Source organism: Euprymna scolopes, chromosome 4 (genome assembly GCF_053919585.1).
Source record: "Euprymna scolopes isolate OS-2025 chromosome 4, ASM5391958v1, whole genome shotgun sequence".
In the NCBI taxonomy this organism is placed as follows: Eukaryota; Metazoa; Mollusca; class Cephalopoda; order Sepiida; family Sepiolidae; genus Euprymna; species Euprymna scolopes.
Window position 1 is genome coordinate 95,734,269 of NC_136485.1, and position 20,581 is coordinate 95,754,849.

At 34.9% G+C, this 20,581-nt stretch overlaps 1 protein-coding gene across 1 annotated transcript in view; it reads right to left on the minus strand.

The window, feature by feature from the left end:
- Window positions 1–505: 505 nt before the first annotated feature.
- Window positions 506–20,581, minus strand: part of LOC145269027 (protein prenyltransferase alpha subunit repeat-containing protein 1-like) — a 205,059-nt gene continuing 184,983 nt past the window's right edge. The window contains exons 5-7 of the mRNA XM_080124608.1: window positions 16,454–16,766; window positions 10,155–10,447; window positions 506–2,981 (exon numbers count right to left, since the gene is read on the minus strand). Of these exons, the coding sequence (XP_079980734.1) occupies window positions 2,723–2,981; window positions 10,155–10,447; window positions 16,454–16,766 (865 nt within the window). The 3' untranslated portion in view covers window positions 506–2,722. The remainder of the gene's footprint in view (window positions 2,982–10,154; window positions 10,448–16,453; window positions 16,767–20,581) is intronic.

The window sequence follows — 20,581 nt, forward strand, 5'->3', positions numbered from 1 at the left end:
TGGAATTAATAATATATTGTGTACATCAAATAAAATGTAAAATGAAAGTTATCAATGTGTAAATCTGAAAAATGGGATTTGAGTTTCTTATAAATATCAAAGCATAGAAATTCCTCATGAAATGTATATACAACCATCTATCTTCTTTTCTCAGGTACAATTACAAAAGACAGAACGCTTCAATATTCATGAAAATTGGAAAAAACAACTTAAGAAAGGAAAAATTAGTTGTTTATGAGAGAAAAAGTATAAAATGTTGTAAACAGAATGAGTTAATATTTGTTTTGATATAAAAAAAAAAAAAATTGAATACCAAGAAATTTGACAACTTACATTTGACAGTAGGAAAAAACAAAACAAAAAGAAAAAAAAACAGCTTTGTCTTTTAAACAAGAGCAAAGCAAATTCTGTGCACATTTAAAAAGTCGTTGGAAAATTTTTATAATAGATATACAACAGTAACTTTTTTTATGACAACATGCACAATAATGATGGTAAATAATCATTTTTTTTATATAGTGACCATAAAATGCATTTATTAATCATATAAAAAACATTGGAGTTAATACAGTTATAAATAAGCAAACATTGTTAATGACTATACTTGTCCATCCATAAAATTAATATAAAGCTAACATACAAAATCTGAACCAAGCTTTTCATAGAATAATCAGATAAATATATGAATTTTTTATGGCAAAACATTTTTAAATTTGCTTTAGATGTAATTAAAGAAGGACTTTTATTTGCAGCAAAAACCTACATGTATAAAAAAAATGAATTCATTTTTGCTTTTTTTGTGGAACTTTTATATTGTACCTGCATAGTTGATGGAAATAAATATAAATGCTTTATAAATACAACAATTCTTACTTCTTCTAATGAATACAAGGTAATCACAATTCTTATTTCTTCTAATCTTAGTTAAATGTAACAGAGAACTAAGTGTAAAATATGAAAGTTATCAACAGAGATCTTGAAAATAGCAAAAAACACAAATCTATATTCACTGGAACACAAATAGAAAAAAAAATTATCAGAAAATATTACATAAATAATAACGCACAATGATATAAACATTTTTTAGATGAGAATTGATAATTTATATTATTCAAGCTACTTTTCTTACCTTGGGTACTAGATTCACAATATTTTGGCCAATGTTACTACTGACCTTCTTCAGATACATCTTGTCATATTTGAGAACGTAATTGTTAAACTTTGGAATCTTTATTTAAACTCAGGATCTATACAACATTTTCAACTGAACTATTTAGTTAAACTACATGGGTAGATTGTTCTAATTTTGTTAGCCATTAAATATAAGGGATGTTCCAAAAGTAAGGCCTTTTATTTTTTTTATTTTACCTGATTGGATCAGAGGGGATTGCAATTTGCATTGTTATTATGACTGAATTTATGTATTAATGACATGAAAGTTTCATCTCTCTGCTGCAGATATTGATGGTGTAAGACTTTAAGAAAGCAACCCATAATGGATGTACGAAAGAAGTAGATATGCATAATTGAATTCCTCCATGCAGAAAAATTGAACTGATCAACATTCACTGGCGCCTGTGGAACATTTACGAAGCCGATGCAGTTGATGCCTGTACAGAAGACGAGTTTATCGATTTCAGAGTAGCAATAGAGACGTGAGTGACAAGGCACACTCTAGACTTTCACAAGCGAGGGCATAAGAGAGGCCGGCAAAAGTGTATTGAGATTGATGGTGGCTATATAGAAAAATAAATTCTGGAGCAAAAAAAGTTGCTAGTACAACTCCCATATTTGTAGTTTTTTGAGTTAAAAATATGCCTTATATTTGGAATGATATTTGTATAAGACATTCTAGCCTTACTTTTAATAGTTGACACAATGAATACAGTCTACCCCTATGGATTAAATAACATTAGAAAACCATAAAATATGAAAGTATTGTAAAGTCAAGTATGGGTGGCTACATATAAAAAGAACAGGGAAACCATCTTTGCTAGTGGGGAAAAGTAAAAATTATAGCTAGAAAAACTAAGGAGAGTAAGACATCCTCAAGAAACAGCACATAACATGTTGGATAAGACTAAATTGAGTACAGAATTAAATACAATATGGGAACTAATAATTATAAATAGTAAATACATACACTAATTATCTATATGAATGCATGGTGTTATAGGTGTAAAGTATTGGTTAACATTCAGTCATAAAGTTTTGGAGATGAATGGGTGAAGCGATAACTAAGAATAAAAAAAGGATTAAAACTTCTGCCTGATCACGGCTGATGGCAGGAGAACAATCACCTAATGCGTTAACGGATTCAATTTAAAATGAAGATTTCAAAGTTCATTTATTAGGTTCCCAAGTTCAAAAAGATGCAAAACTGAAAAAGATCAGTTATATCAGGCAAAAAATTGTCAATAAAACCAACAAGATAAGAATAATAATCTGAATAATCAAAACAGCTTTGCAATATTTCATAGGCATGTAAAATGTGTATCCAACAATGATCAATTTCAATCAATTAAGTTTTTGATTTTGTATCTTAATGTGTCAACCCACACATATAAAGAAAACATTTTGAAAACAATTTAAAAAAATATTTTTCTTGGGTTGAATGCCACTGTAAATCCTAAAATTCGTGAGAACAAATAGTCAATGTAGATTTATAGAGCATGCGATTCAATTTCACAGGAATTAATAAATGCTCAATGTAGAAATATTCTCAGGTAGGGAAAAATGTCTTCACCCAATCAATGTATCTCTTTGCTAAATGCTGGTGAAAACTATCCTTGGATTTGAGTTGTGCCTCAACAAAGTCAATCTCATTCTGAACAAGTTCTTTCAAAGGCATAATGCTATTGGGATCTAAGTGAAATTTTTTAAGGTAGCCATTACCAGGTTTATTTGATGAACCATCTTCATATGCCAGAGACTCTTTCTTATATTCTTTGACATGCGATATTGAATGAAAAACAAATCTCCTGAAAAACAAAACAGAAAAAAAAAACATTGGTTAAAATGTAAAAATGTAAACAAGGAAATTTTATTCCTCAGAGTAATTTCCCCGCAAGTGCTTAGAGTTTATAGAAATATTTTATCATTGAAAATATATTGTCAAGAAATATTTCATAGACTAAAAGTAACACATAAATAGATTGATTTTCTAATAGAGTAGCAATAGGTTTTGAATAAATTACTTAATCAGATAAACGCACAGAAAATTTTTTAAATAAATTCAATTTATTCAAGAATTTTCAGATAAAAGAATGAATTTATATGGGCATTTTTTGAGAGAATGATTTGATGAAATATTTAACATGATCGGTAGTGAACCTGGGGAGAGTTATTTGGGTTGTTTCTTGGGCTCTGTTATGTCCTGACATGACAACCAGCTCCCTGAGTACACAATGTACAAGAGACACATCCCTTTAGACTAGGTGTTTGATACAGACGTTTGTTGCTGTTTACATCAAGGATGGATCACTAGGGTTGATTTGACATTGGCTATATCTGCTGGTGGGTCTTTTCTCAGAGTCTTCTTGACATCATTACAAACAGTATATTATCGGCATTGTTAATGGCAGGGACTGATGGGATGGAATTGAATGCTTGTATAAAATAAGCGACGAGACATCTTTTTTTTTTAATAAAAATACAATTATTTTATGTTAACAATTAAGGAGCATTTTAACTCCAGTGATTGTCAACCCACACTAGTGGTTGACGTGATTGGATCCAAAACTTCCATGAGACATGTAACCCATCTTATTCGCTGTCCCTACTTTAACTGTCTTTACTACAAGACAATACTTCTCCCTTAGAAACCATGATTATCTATATCACATAATCAAACCTAAACTATTTTCTCTCATAGCAGTTGAATTTGGGATCAAATCTTGTAATTACCTAAGTAATTCATTTGGCAAATCATTGTACATTTCAGTTTAAAACCAGATTTTATCCTAATAATAATAATAATAATAGTAGCAAAAAACAGTTATTTAAAATCTTAAAATAAAAATGCTTTCTTTTTTACATTTTATAATATAAATTTTTTTGTTACATTTTATTGAAATAAGATACAAAAAGAAAAGAAATTTGCTAAAGATAGAAAAATCTCCATAAAAAGTGGATATTAAAAAGAAATATTTATTATTGTCCTTACTGTGGTGTATATGCGAAAGGGGAAAAAGAAAAGGGTCGTGAACATCTTCTCTTGAAAAGTATTTCATGTTGCTGACGTTCAGATTGTGCGGTGTGACATTGGTGGCGAGAGGCCAGGTGTGGTCGATTGGAAAAGAAGAGGGCAGAAATGAGCTGTTGTTGAGCGAGTGACTCACTCCTTCCTGAACTCCAGAACCGAATCCTGATCGTAACCTTAGACTTACCTGTGATACCAAAGAGTTTCATGATCAGGATAACACTCAATTAGTTTTGATATAAGAGCAAGTTCTGATATAAGATGATTTTCAATTAGATGTTGACTGCAGCCATTACTGTGCAGAGACAGGTTAACCGAATCAGAAGACGAGTCTGTTTCCAACATTGTAGTGCAAGGACATCTCAGTTTTTGGCATATAGACATTTCTTGCAGAAGATACTGACGATACTGAAAACAACTGTGATAGGAAATGTGCTGCTGGATCCAGGAGAAATAAGAAAAGGATTCGTGGTCACCCTACTGCTGCTATATTTAGAGGGGGAAGCCCTCACAATTTACCAGCAGATGCGCGATGAAGATAAGGGAGACCTTGCCTCAGTGGGGCAAAGACTGAAATTGGCTTTCGCCGAGAGTCCATTTGAAGTACTCGGCAAGCTTGCAAGTTTGAGGTGCACTGGCGAGTCTGTTGACGTCTTTGCTGCAGAGATCAGGAGACTGGCAGAATTGGCTGGTTACATAGGGAGGAGCCTGGAGATGACAGTAAAGCTATACCTAGTGAACGGCTTCCCAGAAGAAATCTCCGCGAACATGCAGAGAATCACAGAGATCAATACTATGGAAGTGGATGATCTCTTGGTCCACGCCAGTGTCCTAGTCAAGAATGTCAAAGGTTCAATCCTGGCTGCAGCTGTGAGTGGAAATATGTGCACAAGGCCCCACTTAAATGACAAGAGACAGGCAGCGAGGCGACAGGAGGGGAGGCCTGCCATCAAGTGCTTCCGGTGCCAGGGTTCTCACCTGCTCAAGGACTGCAAAGAGCCGAGACCAGGGGTGGGGGTGGGGGGGTCACCTGCTACCGATGTGGATGACATGGGGCACATTAGCCGCTATTGCGTCGCTCTGCAGGACCAGGAAAACAAGTGAAGGGGAGCCATTGCGCCAGTGGTTCCCCCTTCTATGTGGAAATGGCGTACAACAAAACATTGCCTCAGTTACTGGTAGTAGTCAATGGGAAGAGAGCCATGGCCCTTGTTGACACAGGCTGCACCACGACGTTGGTAGCGAAGAATGTTACTAGGTCATGGAGCAGAGCCAGGAGTATTAAGACCGTGGATGGCAGGGAGGTTAAATGCCTAGGAGAGACAACAACAGAAGTACTGGTGCAAGGTGTGCACATTGGACTGCGAGCCCTGGTGTTGGATCGTCTGGTCGATGATGTTGATGTGGTTTTAGGTGTAAGTGCTGGAGGGGCGCTACGTTGAGAGGGGGCCAAGTAACTTTCGAACGCTTCGGCGCAGTAGGGATGACTGGAGTGGAAGGTGATAGAAACATCAGAACGCAAAAACCAGAGGCTTGCTGCATCGAGGACGAGGATTTCCTGGTGAGGTTTGATGGCGAGAGGTGGACGGTGGAATGGAAATGGATCTCCGGAACTACGAAACAAAGTAAGCTGCTATGAGAAAACACTGCGAGGAGAAATAAGAAAAGGATTCGAGGAAGAAGTGGAGAGGTGGATAGAAGAGGGAATTCTGAAACCGTGGACAGGGGAAGAAAAAGGAGTGCTACCATTACTGGCGGTTGTCAACCCACCAAGAACAAAGTTAGACCGGTACTGGATTTCAGAGAATTAAACAAACACATAGCCTGCCACACTGGCACTGTGAAACCCCAGGCAAAAAATTAAATAAGAAGATGAATAAGTTGAAAACTTACTATTCCCTCCAAGACCAAGCACAGCTAAGAGCTAAGATGGCAGAACATCAGGCTGAGATAAAAGCCTTAGCTGCACAAATAAAAAACAAAACCAAAAACTTTGAAGCAAAAAAGGATAAATAAACTTTTTGCAACAAACCCAAGAATTGTCTACAGGAGCCTCGTTAAAGACGAAATAGAGGTGAGCTCCCCACCAACACAAGAAGAAATTGAAAACTTCTGGAGGACACTAAAGTACATAAAGAAAATAATTGGATAAATACCATCAAAGAAGATAACAAGGAGAAAGAAAAGATGCCAGCTCTAAAAATTACCAAGGAAGCTGTCTGCAAGAAGGTAGCTCAATGCAGTAATTTCAAGATCCCAGGAATAGACCAAATACCAAATTTCTGGCTGAAAAAACTGAGCGCACTTCATCATCACTATGCCAACGCATTCAATATCATCATTAGTGGAGATGAAGAGCCACCTGAGTGGCTTACTGTAGTCAATACATCACTTATTCCCAAAAATGAAGACACCCACATGGCTAGCAAATATAGATCAATATGCTGCCTCACAACAACCTACAAGCTCCTAACAGGGATAATTGCTGATGCAACATACGACCATCTTATTGCTGGTGATTACCTTGAAAGTGAGCAGAGGGGGTGTACGAGGAAAAAGCTAGGCACAAAAGACCAACTCCTTGTAAACAGAACCATATTAGAAGACTGCAGAAGAAGACAAAGAAATCTGTCAATGGCCTGGATTGATTACAAAAAGGCCTTTTACAGTATACCTCATTCCTGGATACTTTGATGTTTGGAGCTGTACAATGTGCACACTGATATTACTTCATTCCTTCAAAAACAAATTGCCAGATGGTACACATCAATTACGCTACAGCATACGGAAGGAAGGATACAGACCCCAAACATAAAGATCAAGCGAGGAATATTCCAGGGAGACAGCCTTTCACCGCTCCTTTTCTGCCTCACAATGGATCCACTAAGTAAGCTAATGCTGGATACAATCTCAGCATGGGGAGAAAGAAGGAAGAAAATAAAAGAGTAAACCATTATGGACGATTTGAAACTCTATGCAGAATCCGAGAAACAACTTGTCTCTCTGATCGACATTGTTAAAAATTATACAGAGAACATCTGCATGGAGTTTAGATTCGACAGATGTGCTAAGTGCACCATAAAGAAAGGAAGAAAGACATCATCAGAACATCTTAATCTTGACAATGGCTCTATTGAAGACCTTGAAGAAGATGCTGTCTATAAATACTTGGGTGTAGAGGAGAATGAGACACTTGAACATGGAAAGATGAGAGAAAAGATGTATGGAGAATACTTCAAGCGACTTAAAAAAAATTCTCTCATCAGAACTATCACCGAAAAACAAAATTACTGCCATTAATCATTTGGCAGTACACGTTGTCTCTTATGGAGTTGGCATAATCAATTGGTCACAAAACTGCATCAATAACCTTGACATAAAAATTTGGAAAATGCTGGCCCTTCATAAAGTCATTTACAAACATCAGTGCAAGGACAAGCTGTACTTACCATGGAAAGGTGGTTTAGGCCTCATTGAAATTAACCACGCATACCGAGCTTCAATGGTAAGCATAGGCCAATATATCAAATGTTCTGACCCAAAAATAAAAATGGTGAATGAACATCACATCAAATGTTTGCCTCAACAGACGTCAACTACAAAGCTTGGTGAAAATTTCAGTGGTAGCACACTGGATAACACAATAGAAGAATTTGACAACCCAGCAACCCTAATCGCCCGAAAGAAGAGAAAGGAGTATACAAAAAGGGAACTAAAGACAAGACTAGAAGGATGGCAACAACATAAGAGAGCAGCAGGTTCATGGAAGAACTGAACCAAAACTACATTGACAAGGGGGCTTCACTACAATGGCTTAAAAGTGACAAATTTCCATTTGATGAAGAACGATTAATTATAGCCGCACAAGACCAAGGCTTACTCAAAAATGGATTTAAAAAAATGGCTGGTCTACAAAAAACAGACCAATGCAGATTCTGTCACTCAGCTGTTGAAAGCCCAAGCCACCTAATGTCTGGATGCAAGATCCTTCTAGCCGATGGTCATTACACTGCCTGCCACAACAAAGTATGTAGATACTTACACTGGAAGATCTGTGGAGAGATGCAACTAGATAGGTCGTCGAACATCTGGGAACATGAACCACCACCGATAACATCAAATGGAAAAGTGACAGTGTTCTACGACAAAGACATACAGGCAGGCAGATACATAAAAGACAAGGCCATCAAGCCAGATATAGTAATATGGAACAAACCCGAAAAAACTGCACTCATTATCGATGTCACAGTTCCAAACGACTTTGGCCTTAATAGAGCAGAACGGGAAAAGATAACAAAATATCAGGACCTAAAAAATGATCTAAAAACAACATGGTCTCTGAAAGAAATAAACATTATACCAGTTGTGATAGGAGTGACTGGCTTAATAAAAAAGAACCTTCATAAATACTTAGAAGCAATCCATGGAAAACCAAATTGAAATCAAATCCGATTCGGCAACGGTAGTTTCATGGATCAGGTCGGCAGTGACTGGCGATAAGAAAGTTAGGACCAGAGGTGCTGCAGAAATGCTGATCAAGCGCAGGCTTGGAGCATTTGCAGATTTGATAGCCGAATTCCAGTTGAGGGTATCTGTAGTGCTGGTCCCACCGGAAAAGAACAAGGCGGATTCGATAACACGGATAAAGAAGGCCTGGCTGCAAGAGAGAAAGGAGGTTTCCTCAGTATGCTGTGCAGGAGAGGAAGTTAAAGTTACACGAAATGCACCACTTTGGTCAAGAACAGACATTATTCCTGGCAAGAGAGGTTTACCCGGAAACCACCGAGGAGGAGGTCAGGGAGGTAGTGGAGCACTGTCAGGAGTGCCAATCGACAGACCCCGGACCGTCCAGACACGAAACAGGAGAGTTACACATTGCAGAGGACTGGAAGCGATTGGCCATTGATGTGACTCATTATCGCCATAAGCTGTATCTGTCGATGGTCGACTGTGGACCGGGGAAGTTTGCCATATGAAGAGAGATCAGGGCAGAAGCTGCATGGGCGATCGGAGGGATCATCAAAGAAATATTTTTGGAAAGAGAGCCGGTTGAGGAACTATTAATGGACAATGGCCCCGCTTTCCGATCAGAAGCCTTTAAAGAGGTGTGTGATAAGTGGGGAGTAAGGCAATTTTTAATGGACAGGAATCATCGCACCATCAGAGCTGCTGCGGAAAAAAGCAACATTTCACCTATGGAGGCGGTGTTTTGGTACATCTCACCGAAAATCAGACAAGATGAGACAACTGTGCCTCATAGAGCCATCTTTGCATATAAGTGGCGGCATCCGTGCAACAAAACTGTAGGAATTGAGGGTGAAGAAGCTACCATTAAAGTGGGTGAAGAAGTGTGGGTAAAGCCCCCCCAATGCAAAATGTACCACTCGCTGGGGTAGGACGGGTTATAACGGGAACGCAGTCGAAGAACAATGTGATGGTGAATGGCGTTCCCCAGCATATCCTAGACCTGTGTCGTGTGACCCTGCCGTTGTGCAGTGATGGAAGTGAAAAGGAGGAAGTCGATATCCACCAAGAAGCTAACGATGCACCCCAATTCGACTTAGCCCCACATTACGGTTCTTTACAACTGAACAAGAATGTCTGTAGTGAACCTGAAAACGTCAACACCCAAGAAGTTCTCTCTCAGAGGCCTCAGCGTGAGAGGAGGAGGCCTGCTTGGATGAAGGATTATGAACTGTCTTATTGATCTTGAGGATCGGGGGGGGGGCATGTGGGGTATATGCGAAAGGGGAAAAAGAAAAGGGTCGTGAACATCTTCTCTTGAAAAGTATTTCATGTTGCTGACGTTCAGATTGTGCGGTGTGACATTGGTGGCGAGAGGCCAGGTGTGGTTGATTGGAAAAGAAGAGGGCAGAAATGAGCTGTTGTTGAGAGAGTGACTCACTCCTTCCCGAACCCCAGAACCGAATCCTGATCGTAACCTTAGACTTACCTGTGATACCAAAGAGTTTCATGACCAGGATAACACTCAATTAGTTTTGATATAAGAGCAAGTTCTGATATAAGATGATTTTCAATTAGATGTTGACTGCAGCCATTACTGTGCAGAGACAGGTTAACCGAATCAGAAGACGAGTCTGTTTCCAACATTGTAGTGCAAGGACATCTCAGTTTTTGGCATATAGACATTTCTTGCAGAAGATACTGACGATACTGAAAACAACTGTGATCGGAAATGTGCTGCTGGATCCAGGATTTTGACCAAGATAATTCAGACAGCAAGACCTGAGAAGAAATAAAAAAACAAAACAAAAAGAAACAATTAGATTAGTACATATTGATATATTATGTAGTAAACTACTTACTAATTGATTTATAAATGTTAATTGACTTCGCTTATATTCACTAGTAAATAAATTAGTATAATTTCAGCAGCATTTTTTCTCTTAAGCATTGAACAGCAGGGATAATTACTGTTTGTTTTTCTTGCGATCCGTTTTTTCCATTTGGCATGCCAATGTTCGAACATTCTCTCCTAGTGTAAAATTTGCCATCGACTTCCATGAATAGTCTTCAGGCATCTTCATTTAGTGAAATTTATCGACTTTTTCAATTTCACCAAACACAATTTTTAATTCATCAGTCGCCTTGAAACGACTCATGGAAGTCAAAAACGTTCACAACTATGGAAAATTTATTTTTATACTTGAACAGAACATTCAAACATGGGCCAAATGCAACAACTGGATTGCAAGAGCAATAAACGAAGTAAACAAATGTGCATTTATAATGAAAGATACAGTAGGTCAAAAAGTAACTGTTTTGTAAAATAAATGCCATTTTTTTTATATATACACTTTGGTTGTTCAAATGATGATGCCTTCACTACTCGTATAACTGTCCAGTCCAATCCATGATCTTGTATGACTGTCCAGTCCAATCCATGATCAACGTAAAATAGTTGCGAGCAGCAATGGTGGATATAGATCTGGTTTTGATTCATGTCTCTTAAGTTATTTCTTGCTTCACTGAGGACTTGGACCATCTTCAATCACGTGTGCCTCTCGTTGAAAGAGCTTCTATCAGAGAGAGCGTTCGATGACTATGTTCCAGCTCGGTCTGCAGTCTTTTACCTGAAGCTCAAGTTGATCTTTATAGCATTTTTATCTGGCCCAACAACAAGTAAAAAAAAACAAAAAAACTAACACACACACATATATATATATTTCATATTCATATTTATCTGGCCCAACAACAACTAAGTAAAAAAAAACAAAAACTAACACACACATGTATATATTTCATATAATTGACTATATAAAATTTTTAGTATATATATATATATATATATATATACTAAAAACTTTATATAGTCAATTATATGAAAACGCACATAGAAATGTTGGAAAGTTCAGACACAAAATGTTACATATTTAAAGCCACATAAAAGGTATAATCCATCTAATAACATGCTATTTCATGAACATACGTATATTTATCTTTCACATACATTTAAAAACAGAGATCATCTGATTAGCAAAGATGGCGCGAAGGTAAAAAAAAATTGTTTTCAAATCACTTATATCAACCCATTCACAAAAACAGTATAGTTTTAAATAAATGCATTTCAAAAAGCAACATTCATTTCATTGACATGAAAAATATTTTTAAAATAATTTTACTGTATTAACACACACAACATCTACTGCTTTAAAAAGAATTAAACTAATACAATTTTAAATAATAAATCCAATAAATATAGAAGAGATAAATATTTGTTTTATTTTTTTTAAACATTTAGTTGCCAATGATTTATTTTTGCAGTAGAAGAGTTATTTTTCTTAATAATATTGACCCTGATAGACATGTATGGTTTGTTTTGCTAGTTTTGTTGGGTTTTACAGCAGGTCAACTCTTTGAGTTATTTTATGCCGAGTGTCTATGGGTCCAGGGAGCCTTTGTCTAGTTTTTGTATAAAGGATCCTTTTTAAATTTTTTTTAACATTTGAAAGTATGATGTGGGGATTGTTTTTAGCGAATAAATCCTTAATATTTTTTTCTTTGTAGAAATAACTACTTGTTGTTACAAAATTAGTGCATTCAATTAATATGTGTTTGATTGTGAGTGGTGTTTGACAAGGTATACAGATGGGTTGGCTTTCTTTTTTTTAGGAGATATGAGTGGATTAAGTGAGTATGGCCTATTTTTATTCTTGTTAGTTTGACTTCTTCTTTTCTGTTTAGTTTTGTATTTTGTTCTTTAATTTTTGGCATTATTTTGTGAAGTTTGACGTTTCTACATTTTTGAGATGAGGATTGGTTATTGGATTCATCGAACTACTGTTCTCATCTTGAGTGTGAAAACGTGATAACCACACTCAAGATGTGGTCCAAATAATTTGTTGTTATGATATTCATCCTAAAAAGTTTGCCATTTCTCTGTTGTGTATGTGTTGATATGTCTTATGAGATTTGTGTATGGAATTTTAAAATTTGCAGCAATTGGGAGATTTAAGGCGGTTTTTGTTGCTGAATCTGCTAATTCATTACCTTTGATACCAGAATGGCTTGGTATTCAGCAGAAAATTATTTCCTTTTGATTGTTTAATTCAGTTAATTTGTGGAGTAATTTCGCAATTAGGGTGTTGTCCATCTTTTTATTTTTAATAGCTTTTAAAGTAGATTGGGAGTCTGAAAGGATTATAAATTTGGATTCTTTATTATTGGAAGCTAGATTGAGAGCTAGGATTATAGGCATGTATTTCAGCACTGAAAATGGATGTTTCTTTTGGGAGGTTTGATTCTTTTTTGATTGATTTATTAAGTATTGCTGCACTGGCTGTTGCGTTATTTTGTTTAGATCCATCTGTATAGATGTGTGTGTGGTTTGGATACTTTTCTTTGATTTTATTGAGATCATCATGGTAAGTTATTGGATGAGTATGTTTCTTTTCATGTTTACAGACTTAAATCGATAATAGGGGTTACGATTTTCCAGGGAGGGGTTTTGTGTAGGAAAGTTTCATAGATTTTGATTATGGGTAGATTTGCTTCTTTGGAGACCAGTTTTATTCTGAGTTCAAAAGTTTAGATTGAATTTTCTTTTTGGCTGAAAAGGTGTTTATAATTTTAAGTGCTATCGTGTGCTGGGTTTGTGGAGTTGGCTATTAATTTTGTGTAGTACTTTAAACCAAGATTGGATATGATTGATATATATAAAGCTAACACAGTCTATTTTTGATCTGATTAATGATCTATATAGTTTGAGTAATGTGTTCTTGTCAGCTCCCCAATCTGTATGGCGATGACTCATAGGAGTTGTAGTGTTTTTGAATGGAGTTATTGTAATTGATTATAATAGAGTAGCTTTCACATGGTTCTTCGTAGGTGGTCCATGTATAATCCAAGAAGCTTGACGGATCGCAAATGGTAAGATCAATGGCACTAGTTGATCCATTTGTTGGATTTAAGTATGTACGATATTTTTGATTGAGGAGATATAAGTCATTTTTGTTAATTAGTTGTTCAATTTTATTTCCTTCTGTGTTTGTGACTTTACATCCCCATAACGTACTGTTGCAGTTAAAGTCTCCTAGGAGGACGAACAGTGAAGGTAGTTGTTTTATTAAATTTTCTAGTTCATTTTCATTTATTGGTTCAAGAGGGGAGAAGGTATATTGAACAGACTGTGATTGTTTTGTATAATGTAACCCGAGTTGTGATTGTTGGACAGAGAACTTACTTTGAGGTATGTCATTCCTTACAAGAATTGAGGTGCCTCCATTAGCACGAAGGCCTATGTTATGGAAATAGTTGTATTGTTCATAGTTTGGGGTTTTGAAATTGCTATTGTTTTATAGGAAGGTTTCTTGTAAGTAGACAATGGCTGGGTTGAAGAGTGAAATGAGTATAAGAAGTTCGTTATATAATTATATTTTATTCCACAACAATTCCGTTCGATGATTTGTTGTTTTATTTTTATACATGAGCTTATTTAATTTTCCTTTATTTCCATCTCTTTAAAGGTAGAGGGTTTGTCTTTTATTGGAGTTTGTGTCTTTAGTGAAGTGTTTTGCTGAGTTTTTTCTTTTTTTGTTTGGATCTAGATGTCAATCTGGGTCTTGCTTGGATGTTGCTGTTTTGGTTTCTTATTCAATTTTCCATCTTGATTACTTGTGTTTTTTTTCTTTTTTTTATCCAGAGTGTTTTGAGTTTCAATTTTTTCTAGAATTTGGAATCTATTTTGAGTGTCCATTGTTTGGTTTTCGTTTTTTCTGGAATGTTCTTTATTTGCTGTTTTATCATTGTTTATATTTTTATTAGTTTCTGGTAATTGTTTTGTTGGTTTCTGTGATATTTTTTTTAATGTTTCTGTTGTAGATGGAATCTTACTTTCTTTGTTTGGATTTATTTCTATTGCTTTGTTTTCCAGATTTGAGTATTTTTTTTTTTAGGTTATTCTTAAATTCTGGCCATTCTTTAATGTTTAATGTAATTAGTTTGTTTATCAGTTCCTTATATTGATCATGTATTTCATTATGTTGGTTTAATTGTCTTTTTTGTCTTCTCAGCATGTGTTGTCTTTCAAGTACGTATCAACTATTTTTCTGGCTTCTGGGAAAGTTATGTTTTTTTTGTATTTTACTTCCATTATTTCTTTTTCTTTTTTATATGTATTTTAGAGAAGACTGGGTGATCTTCTTGCAGTTAGTGCATTTCACCTCATTTATGCATTCTTCTTTGGTGTAGTCTGTTGCCACATTTTCCACATATTCTTTTTACTTTACAGACTTCTTTATGATGTCCATATTTTTGGTAGTTGAAACACCTTAACAGAGCTGGAATGTATTATTCTACTTTTACGTTTAAGTAGCTGATCTTGATTTCTTTGGGTATTGTTGGTGCGTTGAAAGTTAATGTGTATTTGTAGTTATTATTTTGTATCTTTTTATGTTAATACAGATGTGGCTGAGCCTTGTTTTTTTTTCAATTTGTTTTTTAATTCTTCCTCTGTTGCTAATAATAGCTGATAGCTTTGAATCACTCCTTTTAAAGTGTTTGGTCTTTGATGGGGAAAGACTTTGCACTTATCCTCATGAAAATTTTCCATTTTAAGTAGAAATCGGGCATCTTTATAGTTAGTTACTTCGACTAGTAGGTTTCCATCTTATTTTCTTAATTGTTTTTGGTTTGCTTTTTGTTGATATCTTTTCTATTAGAAAAGTCTCCAATCTTTTTCATTTCGATTAACTCAATCACTATGAATTTTGGGAAGTCTCTTTCGCCTATAAATGGTATGGGTTTCCTAGTTTGGGATTTTTGTTCCTCATCTGAGATAAAGAGGTCAGAGTCAGAGGAATGGCTTGAGTTGAATTTTGAGGGGGAGAGGGAAGTATGTTTTTTTTTTTTCAGCCATGTATTTTGGGGTTTATTTTACATCAACCAAGCTCTCTACCCATCTCAGAGTCCAAAATTGGGACATAGTAAGTCACCTTGACCGTGTTGGTGTTACGTGGAGGATATACTCTTTTGGTAAGGAGTACTCAAACACCTATTTCATGTTCATTATTTTGTGTTCATTATATTCTTAAAAATACATAAGTTCAGATAGTGTGTTGAGTTCTGATCATTCAAATTGAATCCACCGCCTTCTTACTTGATTTTCCTATTTTTGGTAGTGAGGTAAAAAGATGTTGGAATACCTTTGAGTTTTGTTCTTTGTTGTGGTAGTTGGCATTTTGGATGTAAGTGCTAGGGCTTGGCATGACTGGCCGATTGGTCAGATCGGGCCTCTCTGACCGCCCGTCTAGCCAAAGTAAGAGCTGAAGTGATGTGTTGCGGTGCTTAGACTTCTATGCACCCAGGTCTAGGTTAACTTAATCACCAGGATCACGTCCTAAAGTGTTACGGGTAGCAACCCACGGCTAACTTGTTGCCCCATTGAGAGATTTTCACCCTCTGTAGGGGAGCATTCGGCTTATTCTGATGCCCTACTGAGAGGGCGAATGTACCATTTGAAAAGTATTATTGTTAACAGTAAATTATACAGAAAGCACTACAGAATTTCCAGAGAGTCTTGTTAGTTTTTAAAAATAATTTTTTTTTTCCTTTCTATTAATATAACAACCTTAAAAAAATAATCTACCATGGTTAAAGAAATTATCAAATGATAGACATATCATTACATAAATGTTAATTTCTTTTTACTGAAAATTCAAATACTGGATTGGAATTAAAAGGTTTTCGACTAACATTAATGTTAAAAGAAAAAACACTTTAAAGCAAACTTACAACAAAGGAATAATTTAAGCAATGTTTTATCACCCACATCCGATGATTCCAGGCATAATAATTGCATTGATAACGAGAAGCTGCATTAGTACAAGTTTTTAATTCCTGCAGGAAAATATTATGGAGGGTTTGATTAACAGCAGTGTTCGCATGTTTCTGGCAAATGTGTTGTCCATTGCTGTTGTTTTGCAAATGGGCATCACCAGTTGGTTGGCAGTGATTCTCATTTTGATTATCATTGCCAAGAGTCTCCCTGCCACGAATTGCTTGGAGAACTTGATATTTCAGCAGTAAATGCTTCAGCAGCCATTTTCTGAAATGAAAATAAAATTGAATGGAAATTTTAAATCAGATAATTAAATTGGAATCAAAAGCGAAACTAAGTCTAAATAAAGTTTTGCTGGCAGAAGCACTTTTTTTCTTTTTTTTTTAAATCATGGTTAAAATAATCATTGCAATCATGTGTTTAAATTTAGTTAACAATTGGAAGAAAACCACAGAATGATGAACAGGACTCAAAGTTCCAAGTTATCGCTTTTGCCATGTGTCACTGGTAGAAAGTGGTCACTTTAAAATTCCAAGTTCAATTCTAATCAATGGCAGCAAGAATTTAACAAGAATGTCACAAAATTAGCGATAAAGATTTGTGTTAAAATTTTTTACAATGGTTTCCATGAAATTTGTTAAAAAAATGTCATGGTGGTTCCCATGACATTTTAAACTTAAAAACTATCTAATCAGGCTGAAATTTTGTATAAAAGTAACAAAAAGCATTAAATTAGGAATTTAGGAAAATTGGAAGTTGGAATTCTGTCCAAATTTTTACCATAACTGAACATGTCATGGTTAAAGTAAAACAAGATGCCAGATTTTATTGGTTGCAATATGGGCCAAATAGTGACTCTCTATGATGAATAGATTAAGGTTATCACCAAAAGTGTGACATTTTTTACAACATTGAACTAAATATCCAAAAATTAAATAAATTCTGAGTATGACTATGCCCAATATTTTAACCAAGTTTAGTGATGATTAGTCAAATGATGTGGATGTTAGGCTGTACACAAAAAGTGACAAATTTGACCAAAAGCATAACCCCTGCCTTAGCAGAGATAATAACTTGACCTTTTATATTTAAATGTTATTTTGACTTTCTCATGTTTCATTTTTTACTTACAACAACAATATATAAAAAGGGATGATTATTCCCTTTTATATGAGACTAGCCTAGCGTTGCTCGGGTGTTTGGAGGTGTGTGTTGAGCAAAAAAGTGGTAGTAGGCAGGCAAGCTCGAACCCGTACTGCGAAGGAGGAAAAGAATGTGAAAAACAAAAAAAAAAAATAACATCTTTGCTGTTGCGGCCATCGACAAACAGGAAGTGATGTAGGTTTAAATTAAGGCTAGTCAATCAAAAAGAGAAACAACTTTTGAAAATATTGGTAAAAAAGCGACCCCTCTCTGTAGAAAAGTGCCCAGTTAAGGGTGAAAGAATTAATGTTTTTGGCCAATTTTTCAATATTTATTGTCCGAAGGGTCAAACAAACTTTTAAACGATACCAATCTCGTGAAAATCCGTTGCCTCCATCAAAAGTTTTAGGCAGACATACACACATTTAAACAAACAGGTGAGATTTATATTATAGACTAGCGGGGCTACCTGGCATTACTCGGGACCGTATAAACAATGAAAAAATTGAATTTGGTTTTGTAATATATTTGTTATTCTTATGAGAGAGGAATTTTGTATGTTTATTTATCATTTGCTATTTCGAACAAAAGAATATTTTACCTACATAAGACAGGTATTACACATATGAAATAATTGTATCTTACCTAGGGTAGGTAATTTATAGCATGTATATGAAAGGACAGGTAATATACAACACATTTATCTCATCAAATCCCAAGCGATGCTAGGTATTTTGCTAATATATATTCTCACCTATTTCATTCAATCCCAGGCAACGCTGGGTGTTTTGCTAGTATATATCTCAATCAATCTCATTAAATCCTGGGCGACGCAAGGTATTCTGTTAGTATATATTTCAATCAATCTAATTCAATCCAAGGCAACGCCAAGTATTCTGCTAGTATATATTTGCATCTATCTCATTACATCCCAGGTGACCGTGTATTCTGCTTGCATACATTTGCATGTATCTCATTGAATCCAGGGTGACTCCGGGTAATCTGTAAGTATATATGTAGATGTATCTCGTTGAATCCCATAATTCTTGGATTGTTACAAATTTCGAAAATTCAACCCACATTATCGCTCACCTGTCTAAAATAATAACTTTGAGACATTGTCTTGGCTGGTTTTTCATTACAAACACATCATCCAAATAACTTGCATTTCATCATTTTTTATAATTTTTGGATATGTTACTAATTTCAACAACCATGTCACATGATTTAACTTACATTATCGCCCCCACTCTTACTAAAATAAAAACATTGATACATAGGCTATGGTATGTTACTAATTTCGATTATCATTTTTCATGAGTAAATCATTATCGCCCCTTCTATCACTAAAATAATAACTTTTAGACATTGTATGGCTGGTTATTTCATTACAAACCCACCAACAAAGTAACTCACATTATATCATTTTTCATAATTCTTGGATATGTTACTAATTTCGATAATTATTTTTAATGAAGTAACCCAAATAATCGCCCCCCCCCTCTTTAACCGACACGATCCCCTTCGTCTTACAAAAATAACAACTTTGATACATCTTCTAGCCTGTCTATTTCATTACGAACACACCAATCAAATAACTCACATTTAATCATTTTTCATAATTCTTGGATATGTTACTAATTTCGACAATCATTGTTTATGATTTAACCCGCATAATAGACCCCCTCTTATTAAAATACTAACTTTCAGACAATATCTGGGCTGTTTATTTCATTATAAACACAATAATCAAATAATCTACATTTAATAACTTTTCATATTTCTTGGATATGATCCTAATTTTGACAATTGTCTTTCATTATTTAACCCACATAATCCCCTCTCTTCTTGCTAAACAATAACTCTGAGACATTGTCTTGCTGGTTATTTCATTATAAACACACCAATCAAATAACTTACATTTAATAACTTTTCATAATTCTTGGATACGTTACTAATTTCGACAATCATTTTTCATGATTTAACACACATAATCGCCCGTCTCTTACTAAAATAACAACCATGCGACAATGTCTGGGTGTCTATTTCATTACAAATACATAAATCAAATAACTAACATTTCATCATTTTTCATAATTCTTGGATATGTTACTAATTCCGACAATCGTTTATAGTGATTTAACCGACACAATATCCTTCCTCTTGCTAAAATCATAACTTTGAGACATTACTAGGGTGGTTATTACATTACAAACACACCAATCAAATAACTCACATTTCATCATTTTTCACTTTTCTTGTTACTAATTTCAACAATCATTTTTAATGATGTAACCCCCTCTTACTAAAATATTAACTTTAAGACTATATCTGGGCTGTTCATTTCATTACAAACACACCAATCAAATACCTCACATTTTATCATATTTCATAATTCTTGGATATGTTACTAATTTCAGCAATCATTTTTCATGATTTAATCCAAATAATCCCTTTTCCTCTTACTAAAATAATAACTATCTGGCTAGTTATTTTATCACAAACGCACCAATCAAATAACTCACATTTCATAATTTTTCATAATTCTTGGATATGTTACAAATTTCGACAGAAATTTTTCATGATTAAACCCACATAGTTGACCGCGTCATACTAAAGAAATAACTCTGAGACTTTTTCTGGGCTTTTTATTTCATTATAAACACACAAATAAAATAACTTACATTTCATAACTTTTCATAATTCTTGGATATGTTACTTATTTTGACAATCATGTTTCATGAGTTACCCAACATTACTAAAATACCTCTTACTAAAATAATACATTTGAGACATTGTCTGGGCTATTTGATTACAAACACACTAATCAAATAACTCACATGTCATCATTTTTCATAATTCTTAGATATTTTACTAATTTCGATAATCATTTTTCTTGATTTAACACTAATTATAGCCCTGTTCTTACTAAAATAATA